Source organism: Alosa pseudoharengus, unplaced genomic scaffold (assembly GCF_046254945.1).
Source record: "Alosa pseudoharengus isolate Yale_2024_CS ecotype anadromous, Long Island Sound unplaced genomic scaffold, YU_APseudo_1.1 YU_APseudo_1.1_scf_20, whole genome shotgun sequence".
Classification (NCBI taxonomy): Eukaryota; Metazoa; Chordata; class Actinopteri; order Clupeiformes; family Clupeidae; genus Alosa; species Alosa pseudoharengus.
In genome coordinates this window covers 32966722-32993249 of record NW_027468664.1, presented here as the reverse complement: position 1 = coordinate 32993249, position 26528 = coordinate 32966722, and the positions used below count along the sequence as shown (strand labels likewise).

The 26528-nt window shown below is 41.5% G+C and overlaps 1 protein-coding gene across 1 annotated transcript in view; it reads left to right on the top strand.

The window, feature by feature from the left end:
* The window catches only part of LOC143136511 (uncharacterized), a 47973-nt gene that overhangs the window by 4584 nt on the left and 16861 nt on the right, over positions 1-26528 (top strand). Inside the window, exons 8-23 of the mRNA XM_076297231.1 lie at positions 1209-1334; positions 1785-1905; positions 2959-3094; positions 3479-3556; positions 4744-4813; positions 8272-8409; positions 8803-8952; positions 10385-10479; positions 10954-11086; positions 13122-13365; positions 14504-14638; positions 16549-16687; positions 17025-17129; positions 17279-17473; positions 17642-17884; positions 26217-26373. Coding sequence (XP_076153346.1) covers positions 1209-1334; positions 1785-1905; positions 2959-3094; positions 3479-3556; positions 4744-4813; positions 8272-8409; positions 8803-8952; positions 10385-10479; positions 10954-11086; positions 13122-13365; positions 14504-14638; positions 16549-16687; positions 17025-17129; positions 17279-17473; positions 17642-17884; positions 26217-26373 — 2265 coding nt within the window. The remainder of the gene's footprint in view (positions 1-1208; positions 1335-1784; positions 1906-2958; positions 3095-3478; positions 3557-4743; positions 4814-8271; positions 8410-8802; positions 8953-10384; positions 10480-10953; positions 11087-13121; positions 13366-14503; positions 14639-16548; positions 16688-17024; positions 17130-17278; positions 17474-17641; positions 17885-26216; positions 26374-26528) is intronic.

Sequence of the window (26528 nt, the reverse complement as noted above, 5' to 3'; positions counted from 1 at the left end):
GAGGTCATTATGTACCGGGTCATTCCACGTCAATTCAACCAGGGCCCACGCACTTAGGTCTCAAAAAATTCTGAAAAAATTACCAGGTGTACCTATGTTACCCAGGAGACACACTGTAAAATTACTTTTATGTAAGATCAATACTTTCCAAGATACAGCCAGTTTCACAGGGGGAGGGGGGTGTCGATTTTGTTCGGCCTCTTTTTTTGTCAAAGTTCACAAGCCCACAGCGCAAGAACTAAACCATGTAGGAGGCTCAAATTTTGCATGCTGGTACATAAATAGGAATAGTATGTAGCAAAATCGTCACATTTGGTCTGGATAATCCTGCATGGTCATAGCTGTCCCTCAAAGTTGATACAAATTTTATTGGAGTTTTTGGCTGGGCTCTGTTTAAGCCTTCAGAAGACATATTTGTACTCAACATAGGCTCTTGATTTATTTTCCTTACTGAGATAAGTAGAAACACTCTCACAAAAAACAATGAACAGAAAATAAATTCCTTCAGGGTCTGAACAGCAGACCTTACAAGTCTAAAAAATACTTTTGGTTCTCATTTTCAGAGCACCCAAACACCTTGTGGGAATATACAAAGATTTTTTAAATATTTTTTTCTTTATTCTCCATGATCTTTTCTTTTTAAAAACACCAATTTGACTTGTCTTATGCAAATCTTTCTTTTTCACTTTCCACCCTGAACATGGGCAAAATGCACCATTGACATCAATATGTTTTGTATAGAGCTACAACAGGTTACTCCCACAGGTGGCAGTGTGGTGACTCTATATAAAACATATTGATGTCAATGGGGCATTTTGCCCATGTTCAGGGTGGAAAATAAAAAAGAAAGATTTGCATAAGACAAGTCAAATTGGTGTTTTCAAAAAGAAGGGATCATGGAGAATAAAGAAAAACATATTTAATGTATATTCAGATACACACACACACACTCACACACACGCACACACACACACACACACACACACACACACACACACACACACACACAGATACACACACACAGATACACACACACACACAGATACACACACACACACACACACACACACACACACACACAGATACACACACACACACACACACACACACACACACACACACACACAGATACACACACACACACACACACACACACACACAGATACATAGCACGTGAGCCATTCATCTCGTTCTCCTGTCACCTCCAGCCGCCCCGGACTGCCCAGGAGAGCTGACCTATCAGGAGCAGGGAAACGCCTTTACCCCCACCTGCTCCAACCCCACCTCCCGAGCGGGCGACCAGGAAGTGACCAGCACCTGTGTGTGCCCACAAGGTCAGAGGTCATGACCTTTAGACCCAGCTGATGTTGTCATCTGAGAGGCCCTTAGAGCATACCTCTGTTTCACTATAGTTTTACATTAACTCTACAATGATCTGCTGAGGGACATTTTCTTTATTATTAATAATTGATAATTTATTTTGCTGGATATTGATTATTCATTCATCCATTAATCCATTGCCTGTAAATGTTACCAAGAGATTAGTGTGCATAAACAGTAACTTTAGATAAGACTATGTTAACAGACAGCGCTAACGTTAAGTTCCATTAGTTTTTGCATAAATATTTTGCATTTAAGACGTTATAACATATCCATTGTATGGGGTGTTGACAACAGGTGAGGTATTAAATGACAGTGCTGTGTGTTGTCTTCAGGTACGGTACTAAATGACCGTACTATGTGTGTGTGTTTGAGGTTTTATTGATAGTGTTTTTTGTGTTCAGGTAAGGTACTGAATGACCGTGCCGAGGGCCACGATTGTATGAGTGTGGCTGAGTGTCCCTGTGTGTACGGCGGCAGCAGCTACCCACCAGGAACCCACAGAGGAACCAAGTGCCAGACATGGTGAGGAACTAATGTAGAGTACTGGAACCATATACGTACCAGACATGGTGAGGAACTACTTAAGCAACCAAATGCCAGACATGGTGAGGAAATACTGTAAAGTACATGAACCAAATACCAGACATTATTAGGAACTAATGTAGAGTACATGTACCAAATACCAGACATGGTGAGGACCTAATGTCCTAAGAGGGAACTAATGTTGAGTACAGGAACCAAATACCAGACATGGTGAGGAACTAATGTTGAGTACAGAAACTAAATGCCCGACCTGTTAAGTTAAAGTTGTCTGATATTTAGCAAACCATTTTATCTAAAGCAACACAGACTTGCATCAGCGGAAATCGAACCAAGGTTGATTGAAGCTGCAGTTGGCAAGATTTTTTTGATCATATTCACTGAAACCATCACTATGCTCCGACAGAACAACATAAATCAGCCGGTTTTAGGAAAAAACACACTTTTACCTCCACCTAGAGCCTGTTATTTGTTTTGCAAAAATCCACAGCTCCCGGTTCTTCTGGTCCAATCAGAGCAGGGCTGTGTGAGATCTGACTGTCAATCACAGTCTGGTGCAGTCTGGTGCGCACTGACGAGCACAAACTCGATGAGAGGGTGTTCGGTGGTAGTGGGGGAGGGGCATAAGAGTTGTAAACATTCAAAATTCCCCTCAATCTGTCATACTTGCCAACTGCAGCTTTAATGGTCAGTCGGTGACTTTACCACTACTCCACCACATCCATGCACACCTGGTAAGGAATTAATGTAAAATACAGAAACGCAATCCCAGACATGGTAAGGAACTAATGGATATAGCCAGCAGTAATTATTTAGCCTGATTCTTACTAAGAACCCACTCTAGACTTAACCACCAACTCTGCGAGAACAGGAAAGATGTGTTAACGACATGTTAGTAAGAAAGGACATTGTAAATGAAGTTCACAATATCCTAGCTAGTCAATTCTTAATCTCTCTCTCTCTGTCTCTCTCTCTCTGTCTTGCTCTCTCTCTCTCTCTCCCACTCTCTCTCTCTCGTCTGTCTCTCCCTGCCAGTGAGTGTGTGTCTGGAAAGTGGCGGTGTTCTGAAGACATCTGTCCTAAGAAATGCTCCGTTGAGTCCCAGTTTGTGACGTCTTTCGATGGCAAACACTTAAGACTGCCAGGCAAATGCTCTTACGTGGCAGCACAGGTGACTGACTAGAATACTCATTTTATTAAGGTGCTACAATCTCTTTGGTCAAGATTCAAGGCCTAATTTGACAGTAAATAGGAAGCATGAGTTGAACATTGGCTAACATTTAATATGATCTATTCTAACTAATGTTAGCTGAGGCGACTACATCACGGTTAACCATTACCGAATATTCAATTAAATTCACTTCAATTTAATTCAATTCAAAACACAATTTATTCTCAAGGGGCAATTTACACAGTAAATGTTGTAACAGTAAATACCTTCTTGATACAAATGTATGGAATGAAAAGCTACAGGGACAACTGAAAGTAGAAATTATGTTTTTATGTTGTACTTTGCCTGATTTGAGAGTGAATTTGTTTCTTCTGTGGTGTACAGGGGTTGAACTGGACGCTTACCGCTCACTTTTCTGAGAGAGCCATCAGACTGCAGAGAGTGGAGTTGAAGATTTACCACGTAAGTCAGGAGAGAGATATGCTTCTCTCTGTTTCATCGCTATGTACTGCTACAAGGATGGAGCGTTCCTCACACTCTAATCATCTCTTGTGCTACTTTCACATCCAGATTCTGTTTAAAGGCCCATTCACACCAAGAACGATACCGACAACGATAACTATAAACAAACGTCATTCTCGTTAATATGAATGACGACGTTCACACATAAACTATAACGATAACAACATGAAGAACAATATCATTGGGGATCACTTTCAGAGCGATTTTGAGAATGATAAAAAGCTAATAGCCGGCCCCAGCTGTGGCGCAACTGGCTGGGGCACCTGCACCGTACGCCGGCAACCCGGGTTCGATTCCCGCCCCATGGTCCTTTCCGGATCCCACCCCGACTCTCTCTCCCACTCACTTCCTGTCATTCTCCACTGTCCTATCAAATTAAAGGCATAAAAAGCCCAAACAAATATAAAAAAAAAAAAAAAAAAGCTAATAGATAGCCAATAATAATAATAATAGCCAATCAGAACCCATCAAATTTTAGGCATCACATTCAGATAGATAGATAGATAGATGGAAATTTGGTCTCTGCATTTATCCCAATCCGTGAATTAGTGAAACACACTCAGCACACAGTGAACACACAGTGAGGTGAAGCACACACTAATCCCGGCGCAGTGAGCTGCCTGCTACATCGGCGCTCGGAGACAATTGAGGTTAGGTGCCTTGCTCAAGTGCTACAGCGGCGCTCAGGGAGCAGTGAGGGGTTAGGTGCCTTGCTCAAGGGCACTTCAGCCGTGGATGTGGGCATGGGAGATCAGTGCTGAACCACTTCCCCCGCCCACATTTTTCCTACTGGTTGGGGATCGAACCGGCAACCCCTCGGTTACAAGCCCGAAGCCCTAACCAGTAGGCCATGGCTGCCCCCCTATCGTTGTTCAGTGTATCGTTATTGTTGTATCGTTATCGTTCTTGGTGTGATAAGTCCCAGTTACAAAGCCTTGGATGGACCACATTATTCCACTCACACTTAACTCTTTCATAATGATAACGTAAAGGGACTTCTCTGTCCACATAGAAGGCATTTATAGGGCATTTATAGGTAATTTATCAAGCACTATATTGGAACCCTAACCCTACCTCACAAATTAATTAATTTAAACACTAAATCCCCTTTTGTTTGTGTTGATCAGGAGAGCTACGTCTTCACCCACTCAAGGGTGATGTTTCAGAATGAAGAAATCAGAGAGCTGCATCAAACCGGTAGGGGACACCTTCACATGTAATATAATCCAATTCAGCTTAATTTATTTGTATTTATTTTTTTGGCCTTTTATGCCTTTAATTGACAGGATGGTAGAGAATGACAGGAAGTGAGGGGGAGAAAGAGTCGGGTTGGGATCCGGAAAGGACCACGGGGTGGGAATCGAACCTGGGTCACCAGCGTATGGTGCAGGTGCCCCAGCCAGTTGCGCCACGGCTGAGGCCAATCCAATTCAGCTTTATTTAGCGCCATACCATATGAATATGTATCAACACACTTTACAGAGCTCGTGCAGCTTGTACCTATATAGCGTAATGTATATATAGCGTAATGTTTTTGAGCTCACGCAGCTTGTACCTATATAGCGTAATGTATATATAGCGTAATGTATAGTAATGTTTTTGAGCTCATGCAGCTTGTACCTATATAGCGTAATGTATATATAGCATAATATATATATAGCGTAATGTAGCGTAATGTTTTTGAGCTCATGCAGCTTGTACCTATATAGCGTAATGTTTTTTGAGCTCATGCAGCTCAAAAATATTACACTATAAAGGTAGCAGCAAGTCAAATGTCAAACTAAAAGAATGATTGTAGATTCTCCATGAACAGAAACAGAGAGGATGATAACGGGAAGCCAACATCGGAACTCCCAACATTAGGAGATAGCTTCTTTTCCACAAGAGCTGAGAAGGAATTATAAATCAGGTCACAGACAACTGGCATTACACTGCAAAAACTGCGTATCTAATAAAATCAAACCAAGATTATTAATCTTATATCAAGATAAAACTAGTTTTCAGTATAAAGAGACTTACCTAGCACTTTCTCATGAAATCATTTGACCTAATTTAAGAAATGTTTGATTTATTTTAAGACATCTCATCCTGAAAATAAGCACATTTTTCTTCCAGTGGGTTAAGTAAATTTGTCTTGATAAGATTCCTTAAAATAAGTCAAAGTCTTCTTAAATTAAGTCAAAATGATCTTTCAAGAGAGCGCTAGGTAAGTTTTTTCATGCTAGAAAAACAATACCAAATAGATTTTTTGATCTTATTATACGATTAATAGCACTTGGTTAGAGTTGATTTTTTGCAGTGTATCAGGCAAGGTTCTAAAGAAGTATTGGCTTCTTCATAGGCTTCGCCAGTTTGGTGTTAGGTACAGACAACTATCATGCTCTTGCAGTGAGCCATTGGATTGCCAATGCTTTCCCCCAGCTACTCTTTGTATAAGAGACTGCTCAGAGGAGCAGCAGACTGATGCAAGGGCCAGGAAGAGCCGTCCATTGGCCATGTTGATGCAGGAGATGGAGGACGAGTTGGCAGAAGCAGGGGATTCGGTCGATGAAATGTAAGATTTGGTGGAAGAAATGGAAGAGGAGCCATTGAAAGATCCTGGGGGTGCTACTGTTGATATAACTATCAACAGTATTGAGACAGGGGATTGGCTGGCAGTGGTGTATGATGATCACTGGTGGTTAGGAAAGTCCATTGATGTAGATATAGAACACCAAGATGTGAAAGTTGAGTTTTTGCATTCTTGTGGTCCTACTGCCAATTTTCACCCTAAATATGGGAGGAGGGTAGCCTAGAAATCTATACGTACCCTAGCAGCAGCAAATGTAATTTGCTGGCTTGTAAAAGCTGGTAAAATCAAACTTCGATCAGGCCAATCATATCGTGTGCAGAGTCGGTGGGCGGGCTTAACATAATGATGACAGAGTTGCGACGGTTCCACGTGAATTTCTTGCTACTTGAAAACAAAGAAGATGGGAGTTTAGCTTTTTTTTTAAATTGGCAAAAGTTTGATCAACTAGCCAACTAGCTCCACTGGTGGGAAAGCGCATGGGACTCATAAGATGTAGGCAGTGTTGGGAAGGATACTTTCAAAAAGTATTCTGTTACAGAATACATGCCCAAATATGTATTTTGTAACGTATTCAATCTGAGTAACGTATTCTGAATACTTGGATTACTTCCGCATTGAATTGCAATGCAGCCATCAAATCCTGCTTACTAAGCAGGCCTATTCTGGTGTGTTCTTCTGTTCCAAATGGCTGAAGTGTCAGGCCCACATAGGAGAATGTAAAGTCAACTAAGCTACCTGATACAACTATAAAATAGCAAGGTGACCAGCAAAACTACAGCAGGCGACTAGGCTAGGAGAAGGGATGTCTGTTTCTGTTTAAAAAAAAACATATTTTCATGTGTCAGACGGAGTTGACAAATGACAAGTTACTAAGTCAGTAAATGTCAATTTTTATAAAAAGTGGTTAATAAAATACCTGTTCCTTTAGATGATGAGATCTATGTTTCTGATGATATCCAATTCAAATTAATATAGTATCGATTTTTTGTTTGTCACTTTTCAAAAGTACTTTTGTCCCTTATCTCAAGAATCAGTGATCTATATAGCGTAATGTTTTTGAGCTCATGCAGCTTGTAGCCTCCTATATAGCGTAATGTTTTTGAGCTCACGCAGCTTGTAACTGTATATATAGCGTAATGTATATATAGCGTAATGTTTTTGAGCTCATGCAGCTTGTACCTATATAGTGTAATGTATATATAGCGTAATGTATATATAGCGTAATGTTTTTGAGCTCATGCAGCTTGTACCTATATAGCGTAATGTTTTTGAGCTCACGCAGCTTGTACCTATATAATGTAATGTATATATAGTATAATGTATATTAGGGCTGTCAAAATAACTGATTAATTTCAATTAATTAATTTGAGAAAAAATAACTGAGCAGATTAAAACCGTGCAGATTAATCGATTCCGTATGACCTTTGACCCCGAGCCGTTCTAGTCAGTAAAAATTAGACCGTAAAATGAAGGAGAGAAGAAAACGTGCTGCCTGGATCATTGATTGGAACATTTACTCTTTAAAAAACGGCCTGATGGTGTTCATAAAAAATAAAGTGTTGAAAATAAAGTCCTCTGCAATGTCTGCAGCAAGGAATTTGCATATCACCGGAGTTCATCAACTCTATAGTCGCACATCAATGCAAAGAAATGTGTTGACATTGAGGGGAGTGTTAATTTATTTTCATTGTGTCCCCTAGGTTATATCTGTGGCCTGAAATGCCTTGTATGTGAAAAAAAAACTTCTTCCCGAAGCACTTTTGAATTTATTTCCTCAGCATATTAGGTCATATCATAGATTATTATGGCAATTATTTGAACAGTGAAAATAATAATAAAAGAGTTTTTGAACTTTAATGTCACTAATTCTGATTATTCAATGATTCATTTGAATTTAAATATGTAAAATACTTTCACAGCAAAAAATATATATGCGATTAATTTAGATTAATTAATCACAGAGTATGTAATTAATTAGATTATTTTTTTTAATCGATTTACAGCCCTAATGTATATATAGCGTAATGTTTTTCACTAGGAGTAGTGCTGTCTGAACTCACCTGAATGCTTGTGTGTTTTTCAGCGTTCGTCTCCGTTTTCTGGCAGTCCTCCATGTTTGTTCAGGTCCTGGCCCTCTCAGGCCTCAGCATACAGGTGCAAATGGCCCCTGAGATCCAGGTCTACGTGTCCTTGCCTAAAGAGCAAAATGGAACCACCACAGGTAAATAATTACCATAATTTGCAGACTTATGTAATTGTTGATACAAGTACAGCAGTTGCTATGGTAATCATTATCATAACTTACAATGCCCTCCTCTTGTTGTTGCTATGGTAATCATTATCATAACTTACAATGCCCTCCTCTTGTTGTTGCTATGGTAATCATTATCATAACTTACAATCTCCTCCTCTTGTTGTTGCTATGGTAATCATTATCATAACTTACCATGCCCTCCTCTTGTTGTTTATCTTGTTGTTCTCTTGTTGGGGTGCCCAATAAATGTGTGTGTCTATAGCAAAGCACGAGTGGGATAACTTAGTTACGCCTAATCCTGTCCTTGTCAGTGATCTTCAGTGCTTTGTGTGTGTGTGCGTGTGTGCGTGTGTGTGTCAGGCCTTTGTGGGAACTTTAACGGGGACTCAGGGGATGACTTCACCACCAGCAGTGGCATAGTGGAGAACTCTGCGGAGCCCTTTGCCCTCTCCTGGTCCCTAGAGAGCTGTGAGCCCAACATCAACCCCCTCTGCATTAACATGGACAGCGGTACCTACTCTACTCTCCTCTACTATATTCTACTCTACTCTACTCTACTCTATTCTACTCTACTCTACTCTACTCTACTCTCCTCTACTATATTCTACTCTACTCTACTCTACTCTACTATATTCTACTCTACTCTACTCTACTCTATTCTACTCTACTCTACTCTACTCTACTCTACTCTACTCTATTCTACTCTCCTCTACTCTACTCTACTCTACTCTACTATATTCTACTCTACTCTACTCTATTCTACTCTACTATATTCTACTCTATTCTACTCTACTCTACTCTACTATATTCTACTCTATTCTACTCTACTCTACTCTACTCTACTATATTCTACTCTATTCTACTCTACTCTACTCTACTCTATTCTACTCTACTCTACTCTACTCTACTCTACTCTACTCTCCTCTCCTATATTCTACTCTATTCTACTCTACTCTACTTGTCTTCAGGATCTTCTCCAACACACATCCTCTACATACTTACAGCACACTGCCCCCACCTACCCACACACACACTACACACACAGTCACTGCTCCACTCCCCTCCCGCCCACACACACATCTTCACTGTCATCACTCACATACATCATACATACAGTACTCTGCTTGCAATAGTAAGTCCCTTCACCATACTTGCAGTACACTGCCCCCCCCCCCCCCAATACACAGCACATTGTCTCATGAGGAAGCTTCTCCAATTCTCCAACACACATATTGCACACTGCCCTCTCCCCACATACACAGCACACTATCCCATCTCCCCTGTCATCCCCCCAACACACACACCAAGACCCCTGGCAGTTAGGTTAGCCCCTTGAGCCGTGGATCTGCCCAAGGTTTCTTCCTTGGTAAGGGAGTTTTTCCTTGCCCCTGTTGCTCTTGGGTGCTCCTTGTTGGTGCCCCCCCCCCCAATCCCAATCCTCCCCCACCTTTCTTATGCAGCCCTTGCCACTTTATCTACTAAACCCCGCTTCTACTGCACTTTTTACCCCCCCCCCCCCCATAAATGCACAAATAGGCTGACACCAGACATAATTTCACTGCATTTCTTACTTCCAGTAACTATATGCATGTGACAATAAACTTCCTTGTATCCTTGTACTCTACTATACTGTCTACTCTAATCTATTTTATTCACATCTGCATCAACATGGGCTGCAGTGCCTACTCCATTCAATTCTATTATATTGTACTCTACTCTATTCTATTATATTCTATTCTACTCTACTGTATTCTATTCTATTCACATCTGCATCAGCATGGGCTGCAGTGCCTACTCCATTCAATTCTATGATATCTCTTCTAATGTACTGTGCTACTGTACTCTACTGTACTCTATTCTATTCACATCTGCATCAGCATGGGCTGTAGTGCCTAATCCGTTCAATTCTATTTCATGTTTCAATTGGTGTGTTTTTCTGCAGAAATATTTGCTGATGAGCACTGCAACCAGCTGAGGGATCCTCATGGGATATTTAGCTTCTGCCACAGTCATGTTCCATACGACCACTATTATCAGGTACACACAGTCATGTTCCATACGACCACTATTATCAGGTACGCACCGTCATGTTCCATACGACCACTATTATTAGGTACGCACCGTCATGTTCCCTACGACCGCTATTATCAGGTACACACCGTCATGTTCCCTACGACCGCTATTATCAGGTACACACCGTCATGTTCCCTTCAACCGCTATAATCAGGTTCCCTACGACCGCTATTATCAGGTTCCCTATGACCGCTAGTATCAGGTTCCCTATGACCACTAGTATCAGGTTCCCTATGACCACTAGTATCAGGTACACACCGTCATGTTCCCTACGACCACTATTATCAGGTACGTACGTCAGACATTAAAATCTGGAAAATGTAGTATTTTTAAGAATGATCACTGACTGAACGGTGAGAAGGCCAGACGTTTTTTTAATAAAGTTTTATGTATAATCAATGTAAATATTTTAATCATATTATGTTGTTCTGTTTTTAGGCCTGCCTCAGTAAAACATGCCACTGCCAGTCGGGGCTTCAGTCGTGTCTGTGCGTCGCCCTCGGCAACTACGCCAAAGCCTGTGCTTCTGTTGGGGCCTCTGTGGGAGACTGGAGAGCAGCAGCCAACTGCAGTGAGTCCACCTGGGACACCACACATACAGATACATACATACAATACATACAATACATGCATACATACATACAATACATACATGCATACATACAATACATACATACCATACATAACATACATACCATACATACGTACATACAATACATACATACATACTAATACATACACATACTAATACTATATACATACATACATACATACATACCATACATACTAATACATACTAGGGCTGTAACGATACACCAACCTCACGATTCGGTTTGTATCACGATTTTTGACCCACGGTCACACACTTTATGCAGATTAGCCTATAGCCTAGGCCTAATATTTTTTATTACAACTCTACCTCTTTAATTCAGCTTTCTGGTTGAAGCCTGGAAATATTGTAAACAAAGTAGCATATAGCTTAGCCTATCATAGTCTACTGATTGGACTGTTCAGTTTCCCCATGTGTGTTTAAGTTTCAAGGTAATACTTGTTCTCCTTGGAACAGGCCCTTTTGGGAAACGTTGGTATTGAGATGATCAGTCAACTTCAATGCATGAGTTTTAGGACAGGGGGTTTACTTCTATACTGTTTGGTAAAGTTGCACACATAGTCTACAATGAAAGCAAGGAGAGGTATGAAATTATTATTTATTTATTTATTTGTTTTTGGACAACGTAGGCTACCGATAAGTAAAGCGGGAGTTGTGGGTTGCTTTTGCGGCCGCATAAGCTGCAAAGCACTGCGTGAAACACTAGAAAGGGTGTGTCGCGATTCTGCCTTTTCACACCGCGACACAGTATCGTGGATATGAATGTCGCGATTTCGGTTTCGAATCGTAAATCGTTACAGCCCTAATACATACACATACTAATACTAATATATACATACATACATACATACATACATACTACATGCATACATACATACATACATACAGTACATACGTACATACAATACATACATACATACTACATATACATACACATACATACATACATACATACATACATACATACTACTACATACATGCAAACATCCATACATACATACATACACATATTTCACATTCATACTATACTTTTCTACTGCAGTGAGTCCACCTGGTACACAACACAACCATAACACTCAGTACAGAGCGACTTTCAACACAGATACACACATTTCTTAAATGATTCAATCACTATTGGGACTGTATGTTTTGCTGTGCTGTTTTAATACAATTTGTATTGTTTGTACTACAGTAATTAATATTTTCAATATAGTTAATATTATTAATGTTGTTTGTAGAGAGAAATGTGAATGTCATGATTTCAATTCAATTTTATTTATATTCAATTTTATATTTATCACCATGACATATACTGTAAATATACCTCTAGGCACTAAGTAGCTTGAACTTGATTCCCGTTTTGGCCACATTCTGCTTCATACATGGGTAATGTGGTGCTGACGTGCTGTATGTCACAATATGGAGAACTACCAGGAAGGAGGTCAAAACAAGGAAGTACTTTGTGAAATGTTTAAATGTGAGGGTATCAGATTTGACACCCTCCCTCTTGTTCTGGAGTGCGTAACATTCTTTTTGAATTGGGCGGCTGAATTACTGGTGCTCTGTTTCCTTGATGGATTGAATGATTTCAGCTATTCAGTGAGAACCGGGAAATGGGTTTTACAGGCACTTGATGCTTGGGTTTGCATCTGGCTGCACAAAAGAAACGCACTGTTTTTAAATCTGGTTATTCGGGAACTTCCTTGAAGCCTGCACGCATACTGTACAAACACACACACACACACACATGTACACACACAGTATGGAAAAGCATGCAGTATGTAGAGCTATGGAGGCGTGCTTGTAAACCTTGGAAGGAGATTTTACTGATGACTTTTAATGACTGTATCAGATTGATGATTTTGTAATGTGTGTATGCATGTGTGTGTGTGTGTGTGTGTGTGTGTATGCATGTGTGTGTGTGTGTGTTTGTGTGTATGTCTGCCTGTGTGTTTGTGTGTGTGTGTATCTGTGTCTCTCTGTCTCTCTCTCACAGCGGTGACGTGTGCAACCAACCAGGGGTTTGACTACGCAACACAGGTGTGCAACCGCACCTGCCGCTCGCTGGCGGGGCCCGACCCTACCTGTGAGCTGGAGGCGGAGCCTGCGGAGGGCTGCGGTTGCCGGGAGGGAACCTACCTGAATGACCACGGCAGCTGCAGCCCCCGCTCGCAGTGCCAGTGTCACCACATAGGGGGCGCCGCGCCGCCAGGACCAGTCGTCATTGATGGAAGGGCATGGTAAGTGGACAGTGACCACAGGCTCAGAAGAGGAGCGGAGAGAGAACTCTCTGTTCTAGAGAGTTCCACAAGGTCATAACTAGAACATATTCTGCACTGGAGCTTAAATGTTATTCGCTTGCTGGAGGTCGCTTTGGATGAAAGCGTCTGTTAAATTAATAAATGTAAATCTAATTGTTGCTAGATTTTTAAAAACACAGAGACCGCAGATTCCGAACATACGTTGGAGAGTGGGAGGGTCATAAAATGACTGCCATAGTGCCTTTCATGTGATGGACACCAGACAAAAGATTAGAACGCAGATTTATGGGTACATTTGAGAATGAATGAAGTTTTATGTAGCAATTCATCTTTTTGCAGCAATTGTAAAGATGGAAAGCTGAACTGTTCAGAGGCCTGTGGTAAGCTGTTTAAAACACTCTCTGATCTCTGATCAGTTACAATGTTTGTTGTGTGAATTATCTTGACTATCACAGCATTTTTGAGTTTGAGTTACTGTACGAGGAGATGGGCTATAAAGCTGATTCTTTTTCATGCTCTCTGTCAGTTTGCCAAGAGGAAAAAGTGTGTGTGCACTGTGCGTATTTACACGTTAACACTGCACAGAAAACTTGTGAGAGCTTGAGCAAGCCAGTTGTAAGTATATCACACACACACACACATACACGCACGCACACACACCCACACACACGCACACACACATGCGCACACACACCACACACACACAAAATAAAATGCTAATATCTGCCAAATGCACATACTTACCTGTATGTAACATAACTGATATAAATCTTCATATTCACTAAACTGACAATATATTGTATTATTTAGTTATTATTTGCTACCTATTTCTACAGATTTGAATGGTCTATCTATGTTTTCTCATGTTAAAACGGAGTAGTTACTCAGCTTAGCCTAGCTATTTGGATGTATGTAGATAATGCATGTAATGCATGTAATTGTAAGTATTTGTATTAGCATTGTTACGCGATTCTTTGGTTTGTGTTGTGTGTTTAGAGTTTCAGTGAAGTGTGCAATACCGGCTGCTACTGTCCACACACACACACGCGCGCGCGCACACACACACACAAATATAATGTTATGACTTTGTGTGTATGCAGAGTTCTGCAGTGTGCAGCACCGGCTGCTATTGTCCAGATGGCCAGTATGAGGACCACAAGGGAATGTGTGTGTCTGCGGACAACTGCACATGTGTGTTTAGCGGGAGTGTGTACGGCCCTGGGGAGAGTGTAGAGACCAACTGCAAGACATGGTGAGTGTGTGTGAACCGCCATTGATGGAAAACATCCGTTGAATTGGTCACTGTACATTTGTTAAAGGAACACCAACCTTTTGGGAACTAAGCTTATTTGGCTTTTACTCTAGAGTTAGATAAGATGGCCATTACAATGACCAATATCTTAAATGAACTAGCTGAATAACACAGGTGACCACTTCTGCATAATTTCATGGAGTGATGAAATGTACACACATTTTTGATCATTTCGGAACTGTGAAATGTAGCATATGTTTTGTGGTTGTGAACTTATTGCAATATCACCATAACTATTCCACCTGTGTGTGCATAGTTATAATTCTGAAGTGCAAAATAGTTTACGCTACAGCACAAATATTTCCATAAAAATAAGCAAGTCTGACCTCTGAATTTACTTTGAAAGTGCACCCGAATTGATGCATTTAAAAGTTAAAATATACAAACAATTTCATGTCCTCCTATTTCATGTCAAAATGACTGCTGTGGGGGCGGTGGTAGCGTAGTGGAACTAGGCTAGCATGAAGTAGTAGTGTAGTGGCTAAGGAGCTGGGCTAGCATGCAGTAGTAGTGTAGTGGCTAAGGAGCTGGGCTAGCATGCAGTAGTAGTGTAGTGGCTAAGGAGCTAGGCTAGCATGCAGTAGTAGTGTAGTGGCTAAGGATCTGGGCTAGCATGCAGTAGTAGTGTAGTGGCTAAGGAGCTGGGCTAGCATGCAGTAGTAGTGTAGTGGCTAAGGAGCTGGGCTAGCATGCAGTAGCCTGAAAAGTTGTGGGTTCAATTCCCGGATTCCACAGTTGTGCCCCTTAAAGGTTGTATCAGCGATTTCAGGCCCAAAAAAGGGCCAAACATAAATGATCACATTCATCTAATCCAGCGGTTCCCAAACTTTTTTCCCCGCGGACCACCTTCTACATCCTGACTCGGCTCGCGTACCCCCACCATCCAACACATAAAAAAGTAACTTATTCTATTGACGCATTCCAGGCATCGTTGTTTAATTAGCCGCCCTACATGATAACATAATCAAAATGTGCAACTGGTCTATGAGCTCTCACGTTAAAAAAAACAGTGTGGAGAACCACATTAGAATGGTTAGGTAGCATCTCACTGCAGACCACGCACTGTGACTTTTGGGCAGTCTGTCTCCCAATCCACGTGAAGCCTAGGCCTATATGCCTCATCATACTTTCGTTTTCTTCGTGCAGTCTTTTCTGTCTCGTTCTCTTTTATCCCCCTGCACTCCATCTCCACCTTCATTAGTCTGCCCCCCATCCCATTCCATCGTTACCTGTGTCCTGCTCTGTTTCTCTCGCTTCTCCTCTTCGATCGCTTTAATAATTAATTTAACGAATGAATCATTTTTAACTCCTTTCCGCCATTGCCCTTTTCATCTCGCGTACCCCCTAGTGGCAGCTCGCGTACCACTGGGGGTACGTGTACCACAGTTTGGGAATCCCTGATCTAATCTTTCCTAACGATCCGCTAGCTGTCTGCCTCATAAGCAGGCCGTCAAAAAAACGTGTCTCTGTAGGCACCCTAGGCTCCGAGATCTGTACACAAAAACAATTGCTACCAACAAAGCAAAATAAAGTGTTTCAACCAATAACCGACGAGATGCGCATTTAGGAGAGTTTTAATTGCACGGGAGGGAGTAGCGAGCTAGCTCTCTGTTTTGTTTGAACATCAACAGTGACGTATACCCGCTATCGCTGATACAACCTTTAAGCAAGGCACTTAACCTCAAGTTGCTCCAGGGACAATGTAGTCCCTTGTAATGTGTAATTGAAATGTAAATCACTTTGGATTAAAAGTATCTGCTAAATGAATAAATGTAAATGTAATAGACCCTAACCAGCATATGTGTGTGGCTCTAACAGTGTGTGTGTATGTGTGTGTGTTATTCTAACAGCACCTGCAGTGGAGGGCATTGGACCTGCACTGGAGAGTCGTGCCCAGGACGGTGCCAGGTGTTTGGTAACGGTCACTACCAGACCTTTGACTCCAGGTGGTTCAGCTTCGATGGGAACTGCCAGTACACCCTGCTGGAGGTGAGATCAGGCACTGACCTCTAATCTACAGTAAATTACCTTCTTCACTTTGGCCTGGAGGTTATATCAGGCAGTGACCTCTAATCTAAATGACCTTCCATCGGCTAATGATAAGATCTGCTGCGTGATTGTATCATCTGCTATACGTCTGGGCTGACTTCTCCTGCTGTTAGTTACCCAGGATGACAGTGGGAGTGTTGGTGTGTTTTATTGTTGTTGTGATAAAGAGTTGGTGTGTTTTATAGTTGTGGCTATAAGTGTTTGTGTGTTTTAGAGTTGGTGTGTTTTAGAGAGTTGTCCTGAGTATGTGTGTGAGTTGTCCTGCTGTTTGTTACAGGATGGCTGTGGGAGGGGCAATGGGCAGTTTGCTGTCAGAGTGGAGAGCATTCCCTGCTGTGATGAAGTGCTGACCTGCTCCCGCACCATCACTCTGGACCTGCTGGTACACACACACACACACACACACACACACACACACACACACACAGGATGAGGTGTCACTGGTGCTGGTACTCACTCACACACACACATTATCCTAACCCCCCCCCCCCGCCCCCCCCCCCCCCCCCTCTCTCTCTGTTGTGTGTTCAGGATGAGGTGTCGCTGGTGCTGGGGGACATGTCTGTGTCCTCCAGGTCCTCCAACACATCAGCTGTTTGGGGAGAGATGCTGTACTCCGTCCACACAGTGGGGCTCTACATCGTGGTGTCCATACCGCGCCTAGGCCTCACACTCATCTGGGACAAACACACACGCCTAACCGTGCTGCTGGAGGCAAGGTGGAGGGTATGTACACACACACACACACACAGTAACTCACATACACACTCACCCATTAACACACACGTACACCACACAGGTCATCATGCTTGGAGGTATGTTTGAGGGCACACACTCACGTACACACAAGCAAACTGAGCAGTATGAATAAACACATTGCTACACTTTCTTTAGGGTCAAGTGTGTGGCCTGTGTGGGAACTTTGACTCCAGCGAGGCCAACGACCTGATGAGTAGTGGATCCTTGCTGGCGTCCAGTGCACTGGAGTTTGGGAACAGCTGGAAGACGGGCACGCCACCCTGTTCCGACGTGATGACCGAGACCTTTCCCTGCCAGCGTCATTCCTACTGCTCCAACTGGGCCGAGAGACGCTGCATGATCATAACTGGAGACACCTTCAAGGAGTGCCACTTAAAGGTAAACACAGAATGAATGCCTTAGCTTAGCATTAGCATGCTAGTTCTGGCGTCACTTCAAGGTAAACATAGAATAAATGCCTTAGCATAGCATTAGCATGCTAGTTCTGCCTTCATATGAGCCATCTGGGGTCATCCCTATGTTCCCCGGGTCCTATGTTCCCCGGGTCCTATGTTCCCCGCTACCGGGGAACATAGGACCCTTTTTTGAAAAAAGGGTCCTGTGTTCCCCGCTGCTTCCAAGTAGACTGCAGCCGCACGGCAAGGCGCGGGTTGGTAAAGTGCTGTCGCGCGTGTTTGAGCTCCGAGTCGCCTCTTCTTGGAGGAAGAGCGCATGTTTGAATCTGCAAGCACGTTCACTAATGAACATTTCTTGACGAAGCTGGCCTATCTTAGCGATATATTTGATATATCTTAGCGATACATTTGAGTTAAATGTCCAGTTACAAGGCAAAGACAAGCACCTCACCTAGCAAATAAGATTACTGCATTCACCAAAAAAACTTCGCGATCGCGACAGTATTATGCCTTTGGAATTTCTGAGCGAAATCGCTGAAACGTCTGATTGGGAGGCACTCTTGTGATCCCATGTATTAAACAGTAGGCCTACATCACATCCCTGCAAAGTTTATTTAAAAAATATTTCCCAACCAGCAGTGCTCAGTTAACATATGCTCTACGTCAGGGGTCCCCTTATATATTTTTGGAATGCTTGCAGTGTGTAGGTGTGATTTAAGCTATAATAAGCTATATTCCACCCTTCTGTGTGCTTAATAAAACCACGTGCCAGGATGAAATCACAGTTCAGAGTGACGCATTATTTTGAGCGCGGGTACTTTTTAGGGTATTGTAGAAGGATGGATCGATGAAGGTGGCCTAAATTATATATTTTTGGAATGCTTGCAGTGTGTAGGTGTGATTTAAGCTATAATAAGCTATATTCCACCCTTCTGTGTGCTTAATAAAACCACGTGCCAGGAGGAAATCACAGTTCAGAGTGACGCATTATTTTGAGCGCGGGTACTTTTTAGGGTATTGTAGAAGGATGGATCGATGAAGGTGGCCTAAATTATATCTTTTTGGAATGCTTGCAGTGTGTAGGTGTGATTTAAGCTATAATAAGCTATATTCCACCCTTCTGTGTGCTTAATAAAACCATGTGCCAGGATGAAATCACAGTTCAGAGTGACGCATTATTTTGAGCGCGGGTACTTTTTAGGGTATTGTAGAAGGATGGATCGATGAAGGTGGCCTAAATTATATATTTTTGGAATGCTTGCAGTGTGTAGGTGTGATTTAAGCTATAATAAGCTATATTCCACCCTTCTGTGTGCTTAATAAAACCACGTGCCAGGATGAAATCACAGTTCAGAGTGACGCATTATTTTGAGCGCGGGTACTTTTTAGGGTATTGCAGAAGGATGGATCGATGAAGGTGGCCTAAATTATATATTTTTGGAATGCTTGCAGTGTGTAGGTGTGATTTAAGCTATAATAAGCTATATTCCACCCTTCTGTGTGCTTAATAAAACCACGTGCCAGGATGAAATCACAGTTCAGAGTGACGCATTATTTTGAGCGCGGGTACTTTTTAGGGTATTGTAGAAGGATGGATCGATGAAGGTGGCCTAAATTATATATTTTTGGAATGCTTGCAGTGTGCAGGTGTGATTTAAGCTATAATAAGCTATATTCCACCCTTCTGTGTGCTTAATAAAACCACGTGCCAGGATGAAATCACAGTTCAGAGTGACGCATTATTTTGAGCGCGGGTACTTTTTAGGGTATTGCAGAAGGATGGATCGATGAAGGTGGCCTAAATTATATATTTTTGGAATGCTTGCAGTGTGTAGGTGTGATTTAAGCTATAATAAGCTATATTCCACCCTTCTGTGTGCTTAATAAAACCACGTGCCAGGATGAAATCACAGTTCAGAGTGACGCATTATTTTGAGCGCGGGTACTTTTTAGGGTATTGTAGAAGGATGGATCGATGAAGGTGGCCTAAATTATATATTTTTGGAATGCTTGCAGTGTGCAGGTGTGATTTAAGCTATAATAAGCTATATTCCGCCCTTCTGTGTGCTTAATAAAACCACGTGCCAGGATGAAATCACAGTTCAGAGTGACGCATTATTTTGAGCGCGGGTACTTTTTAGGGTATTGCAGAAGGATGGATCGATGAAGGTGGCCTAAATTATATATTTTTGGAATGCTTGCAGTGTGTAGGTGTGATTTAAGCTATAATAAGCTATATTCCACCCTTCTGTGTGCATAATAAAACCATATGCCAGGATGAAATCACAATAAAATGTTAAAAGATAAAAACGCTTGTTTTTTTTATTCCATCACATTGTCTTACAACCTTTTGGCATGTGGCAGTGTCCGTTTCAGTTTGTGCTTCTCTTCTTCAGGGCCAGGCTCCACAGATTGTGTTTTGGCTGGATGAAGCACAATTAAGGTGTAACAGTGTGTAAATATTCAAATATTACAATACAAAAAATATAAAACCAACTGTCAACACTGCAGTTTTGGAAGAATATGTGCAGTTCAAATGCAGGAAAATACAGTAGCCTATTTTGGACAAGGAAAAAACTTCATTGCACTACGTAGTAATGCAATATTTACTGAAATGTTAGTGTACTGCATTCTACTTCAGAAAAATGGCAGTAGGCCTGGTCGTTTTTGTCCTTTGAATGCAGTTTGTACAGGAAGACCCAAAATATTTAAACAAATAGGCTAGCAATATGACTGATGTAATGCCAAACATGACACATAACTGTAAAAGCCAAACATAACACATAATTGTAAAAGGTTTAGCTGGAATCGTAGCACACAGGGCACTACTTTTGACAATTAAACCATAACGTGAACAATAATGTATTAAGCTAATTAGGATAGGCTACCACATATTGTTGTTGGTAGCCTACTTAAACTTACTTGCAGGCTAATTTAGCTTTCAATTGGGTTGAAATTGCACAAAACTATCTAGGCTTTGAACTCATGAATAAAGGGTATTAATCAATATGAGCATATTTTAATCGAAAAAAAAAAAAACCTCGAACTATTATTTTATTTGGCGGACGACAAAGTAAGTTGACTTTCCCTACCTTTCTCCACATGCAGCGTGCGGCGTGTTTACGTTTCTGCTCAATTATGGGCCAATCACAATGTATTCATGACATGAGTTTTAAAAAAATGCATGCAAACTAAACTCAATTTAATTCGCAATAATGTCGCGTTTTTACATGGCATAGGCCTATATGCAGTTGTTTGATTGCACGCATGTTTGCATTTTGCAAGGTATATTTTCTTACGTCTACTGCCCTGCCTTCAACACTTTTACATATTGCCTTCAGCGCTGCGCAGCATCAGGTCAGCTCACTTCACCTTCTTAGCGAACGATAGTGTCACACGAAGTTAGCTAAACTGCTAGAATGAGCAACAAAAAACAAGCATCACTGGCCAGAGTGTTTGAGTTGCGAGAGCCGCTGCAGAGATTTCTTACAGAAAAAGTCACCGTTAGCTGAACATTTTAGTGATGAGGACTGGGTGTCAAAACTCGCACCTGTGTGATATATTCGGGTTCAGTGTTGGGGGTAATGCATTACAAAAGTAATGTAATTACTGTAATATATTGCTGTTTGCGGTAACGCGGTAATGTAAGGCATTACAAAAAAAATTTGGGTAATATTTTACTCGGTACAAACTTCAGTAACGCGCGTTACAATGCATTTTAACCAAAAATTAAGCAGTGTTTTGTTTTGATACATATTCGCAAACACCACTGCGAGAACAACAGAGGAGAAAAAATCCGCGCAAAATAGTAGAACGTTATCTCCTGATACTGGTTGAAGATGGCTGCAGTGGACTCTATTTGCGGGATGGACATAAGCCTATGCTCAGAGACAAGGATATGAAGAACATAATAGTTAGTGCACTTTGTGCGAAACCGAAAGATCGATCTCACTATGCCTCGCGAGTCATTTAATGAAACATCTAAAGTGGTGCCACGCTAATCTTTTTGATTCTTGATTAAACACAAACTTTTAGTGCATGTCAGCTTTGAGCTGTGAACTTGAATTCACAATTGAACTTAAAGAGAATAAAGGGATAGAAATGCAGAAAAAAGATTGTGTAGCCTGGCAGTGCCACCGCTCCCACCACGCGCATCACGCACTTTGCGTAGGGCACCAAAGGACAGAGGGGGCACCCACATGTACCAATGTATAGCTTTACTGCAAACTGCGTTTCACTCTTCATCAATAGCGTTTACAATGTCAAAATGCACTAACACCATGGTACATGCAAGTTTGATACTTTTTGGGTTCTCTCAATCTCCACCACGTAGTGCTAGAATGGAATTGGTGGGTCTTCAATAATTAGTTTTCCAAGCATTTACATGAAGCGCATGATATGCTGAGTTGACAAAAAAATAATCCATTCAGATATAGCTAGGTGGATACCAGGCTCATAATTCACTTTTATTTGCAAAACGAAATGTGAAGCAACATGTTATTGCATACTTTCCAAAGCAATGAAGGCTGCTTAAAACAACTTAACATTGTGCATATTATTGTTAATATTGTGCTATCAATGTAACTCAACAAACAAGGCTTGTAAACAAGAGCTGGCAAAAAGGCATTATGAGAACGTAAAGATCAATACTCTTAAAGTGACAGTGCACCATTTATAAGAAAACAGCATGAATGTTTAAAAACACACAGTAATGGTCTGTAAATAATAGGCCTTTTATTTTACTTTAGGTTTTTGAGTTATCATTTAAATGTCACTCACTCAAAACTACTCACTTAGGGCACCAAAATGGTCAGTAGGCCACCATCTTGACATGTCTTTATTAAAGGAACCGTATGTAAGAAATGTATTTAAATTAATCATAAATGGCCCTGATATGTCACTAGACATTAAGAAATCATGTTATTTCAAATACTTATATCACTGACAACAGTAGTCTGGCCAAGATATTGTCATTTAAAAAGTGGAGTTGCAGCCCTCAACTGATATTGATGTTGTCATGTTGTGTTTTGGCCTGATGCGCCACCCTCCACCTATCTACTAATCACAAAGTCAGTAGTGTTTCGGCATCCGTGTTGCCAGCTCTGCCAGTCAGAGGGGAGGGGAAGGGGATACATCGCTCTACAGTAGTTTGAAAGTGATTGCAGTACCAGTTTTGGCCACAATCTTACATACAGTTTCTTTAAGCTTTGATTTTCAATATAGTAGGCTCTCTATTGATTTTAATGAGCTACAGTTAGAGTTACAGTATTTATATCACAATTTACCAGACTTTGACCTTTTGTCGGTTTTTAACAAAATTCTGACTATGATTGAGCGTAATAAACTGCATTTCGAATGGCAAATCCATATTTCCAGATATTTTGGTGAAAGTAACTTAAAAGTAATGCAATAGTAGTGTAATGCCTTACAATTCAGAGACAGTAATATTATAATGTAACAAATTACTTTGAAATGACAGTAATAAGTAATGCATAATACATTTCGATTTTGAAGTAACTTGCCCAACACTGTTCGGGTTGCTTAATGACCTCAACCTGTCACTCCAGGGGAGAATGACGACTGTCTTTAAACTGGCAGAAAGTCGCTGCATTTAAAGCCAAGCTTGATTTGTTGGGACGACGAGTGGACCGGGGTGTATTTGATATGTTCCAAACAGTAGTGGGGGTTTTGGGAGAGACTGAGGCAGGGCCCTTTCTCTCGCAGCTGGTGCGCGATCACCTTGTTGCGCTTTCAAATGAGTTTGAGCGTTACTTCCCATCCTCCAAAGATCCACGGCAAACCAATGAGTGGATCCGCAACCCATTTGTCAATATCCCGAATAGTCCTAACTTGTCAGCGCAGGAGGAAGAGCAGTTGATCGAAATTGCAAATGACAGTGGTCTTAAGAGTGTGTATAAGGAAACCTCTCTGGGGTTTTTGGATGAAAACCAAAGCAGAATATCCCGAGCGCTGAAAACGTTGCTACCATTTCCCACCAAGTATCTATGCGAGGCCGGGTTTTCGGCAATGACTGCAACTGAGACCAAATTGTGCAATCGACTGGACATTTCAAACACACTGAGGGTGTCACTGTCTTCCATCACCCCCAGATGGAACCTTCTTGTTGCAGGGAAACAAGCAGGGCTCCCACTGATTATATTCGTAATGCACGTTATGTTTTGTTCCCATATTTTGTTAAGCATGTTCACACTTATGTAGCTTCAAGTTGTTCAATATTCATAGTTCATATTGTTCAATTTTCACTTCTTCAAGTTCACGTTTTTCACATGTTTAAGAGATCGTTGCCTTCACTGTTCATACATAACTGGAGCCTCAGGGTTGCCAACTCTCACGCATCTGGCGTGACACTCACGCTTTCAGCACCAATCTCACGCTCTCACGCACACTCAAGAAATGTCACGCCAAATCCATTCTTTTTTTTTTTGCAATCCGTTCATTTTTTGTTGATGACTAGACTAGCCCACAGCATTGTTTCTAAATGACAGGATACGAGTTTAAGGCATACATATGTCTAGACCAACAGCAGGTAGGTCTAATATCCGCCTAACGTTCTCAGCGCAGTTTTCTCTGGTTGTTGATTCGCTGACTGTTTAATCCGGTCCGCGACACCTTCACGGAACACGCTGCTATTTAGACATGAGGCAGACCGACATAAAGTGTGGCCGCCCATTCTTCTCTAGGAACTACTCGCGAAGTAGCCTCACAGACATCACATTAAATAACTTTTTCTCATCTTTTATAAGGTGCTATAGCCGCTATTTGCTGCGATAAACGGTTCGCGAGAAAAATAAATTAACTTTCAAGAAATAATCATATTAGGCTACTATAGCTCTGCGCTCATTTCAATTCCTATAGGAGGGATATCTCACAAACTTTTCGTTCCACACATGACAAACCGTAAACCAGAATAAACAGCAGACCTTACCGAACACAAAGGTGTAGGCTAATGCAATCCCCTGTACAATAAGCCGTTCCAGAGTAATCCGGTTTTGAAATGGTAGCACATTTCTATATGGTCTCCAATTTTGGGCTTTAAGTGTCTTAAAACTGAGCTGTGCTATACATATGTGTAAATATTAAAATCAGAGGATATATAGCTCATGGCTAAGAGTTTGTCGATGTAGCCATAATGATTTGTTTTCACAAAATGCTAAGCATGCATGTATTTAGGTGTCTTAAAAAAGTGTGCTTATATTGGTCAATGCATAATTTCATAACAGGCCAAATAGAAAATAAATGTTAAATGTTAAATATACTGTAGCCTAGACATAATATTAAAATCAGATGATGTAGGATAGTATAGAGTTAGAAGTTGGATGGCTCCAGAACTCACACCAGTGGATTGGGTCTTAAAGGAGCCACACCACTTTTATGACACTAGCTGTTCTGTTGACCTTTAGATTTGTTGCTACTGGGCATGAAGGGCAGGCCAATTATGAGTTCTGTCCAACATTGATGGTAGGTTTAGAAGAAAAGTGAGCACATTTTAATCATATTGCAATACCAATAACTGTAATCATTTTGGTCATGATTTTTCATTAAATGTTCATACTGTATCTCTAGTTGCTGGTAGACTTTGGAATCCACCAGCCACAATGGTAGGTGAAAAAAAAATAGGTCCATGGTACATAAAAGGTTGGGGACCCCTGACGTAGAGCATATGTTGAGAGAGAGAGAAAGAGAGAGAGAGAATCATGAGACTAGCTGTGCAGAACGGGAGAGATAGGGAAAACAGCAAACTATTACTGGCCCAGGCTACATATACTTTAATTACTTTTTCTGCTGTTAAAGAATGTGTATGTGTTGTCTGTATGCTGCTGAGACCTTGAATTTCCCCTGGGGATCAATAAAGTATCTATCTATCTATCTATCTATCTATCTATCTATTTGCAAATGAAGGTGAATAACTTCTCATCATGAGATGTACAGTATTTCGTAATATCTTTTTTCTAATTATGTTTCCTATTGTAATCGTGCAATTTGTAATGTTTTGCTTGGACGTGGCTGGTGTGCATTCATGGATGATAGGACAACTCGCCATAGACTTCTGACCAGGTGTACAATAGCGATTTTTAGACAATGTGCTAAGCCACTCCCTAAGTTGTTACTTGCCACACCCCTGGGCGCATTGTTTAAAAATTAAACGTGCAAAATAAGGAAGTAAACTTCGCGCCGTGTGGAAAACGAGTTTTACGCCATGCGTCAGTGTGCAAAATACAGCCCTATGGGTCTCTTGTGTGTTGTTCTGTTGTAAAAATGGTACTCTCTCTCTTTCTCTGTATGTGTGCACATAGGTGGACCCTGATCCGTACTACCAGGCCTGTGTACTGGAGGCGTGCTCCTGTGAGTTCGAGGGCAAGTTCCTGGGCTTCTGCACGGCTGTGGCAGCTTACGCTGAAGCCTGCAGTGAGCAGAACGTCTGCGTCCACTGGAGGACTCCAGACCTGTGCCGTGAGTACCGCAGCACTGCGCTGCCATAGCCTAGACCAGACCCTTGCTGTTAGTACCACTGCACTGCGCTGCCATAGCCTAGACCAGACCCTTGCTGTTAGTACCACAGCACTGCGCTGCCATAGCCTAGACCAGACCCTTGCTGTTAGTACCAC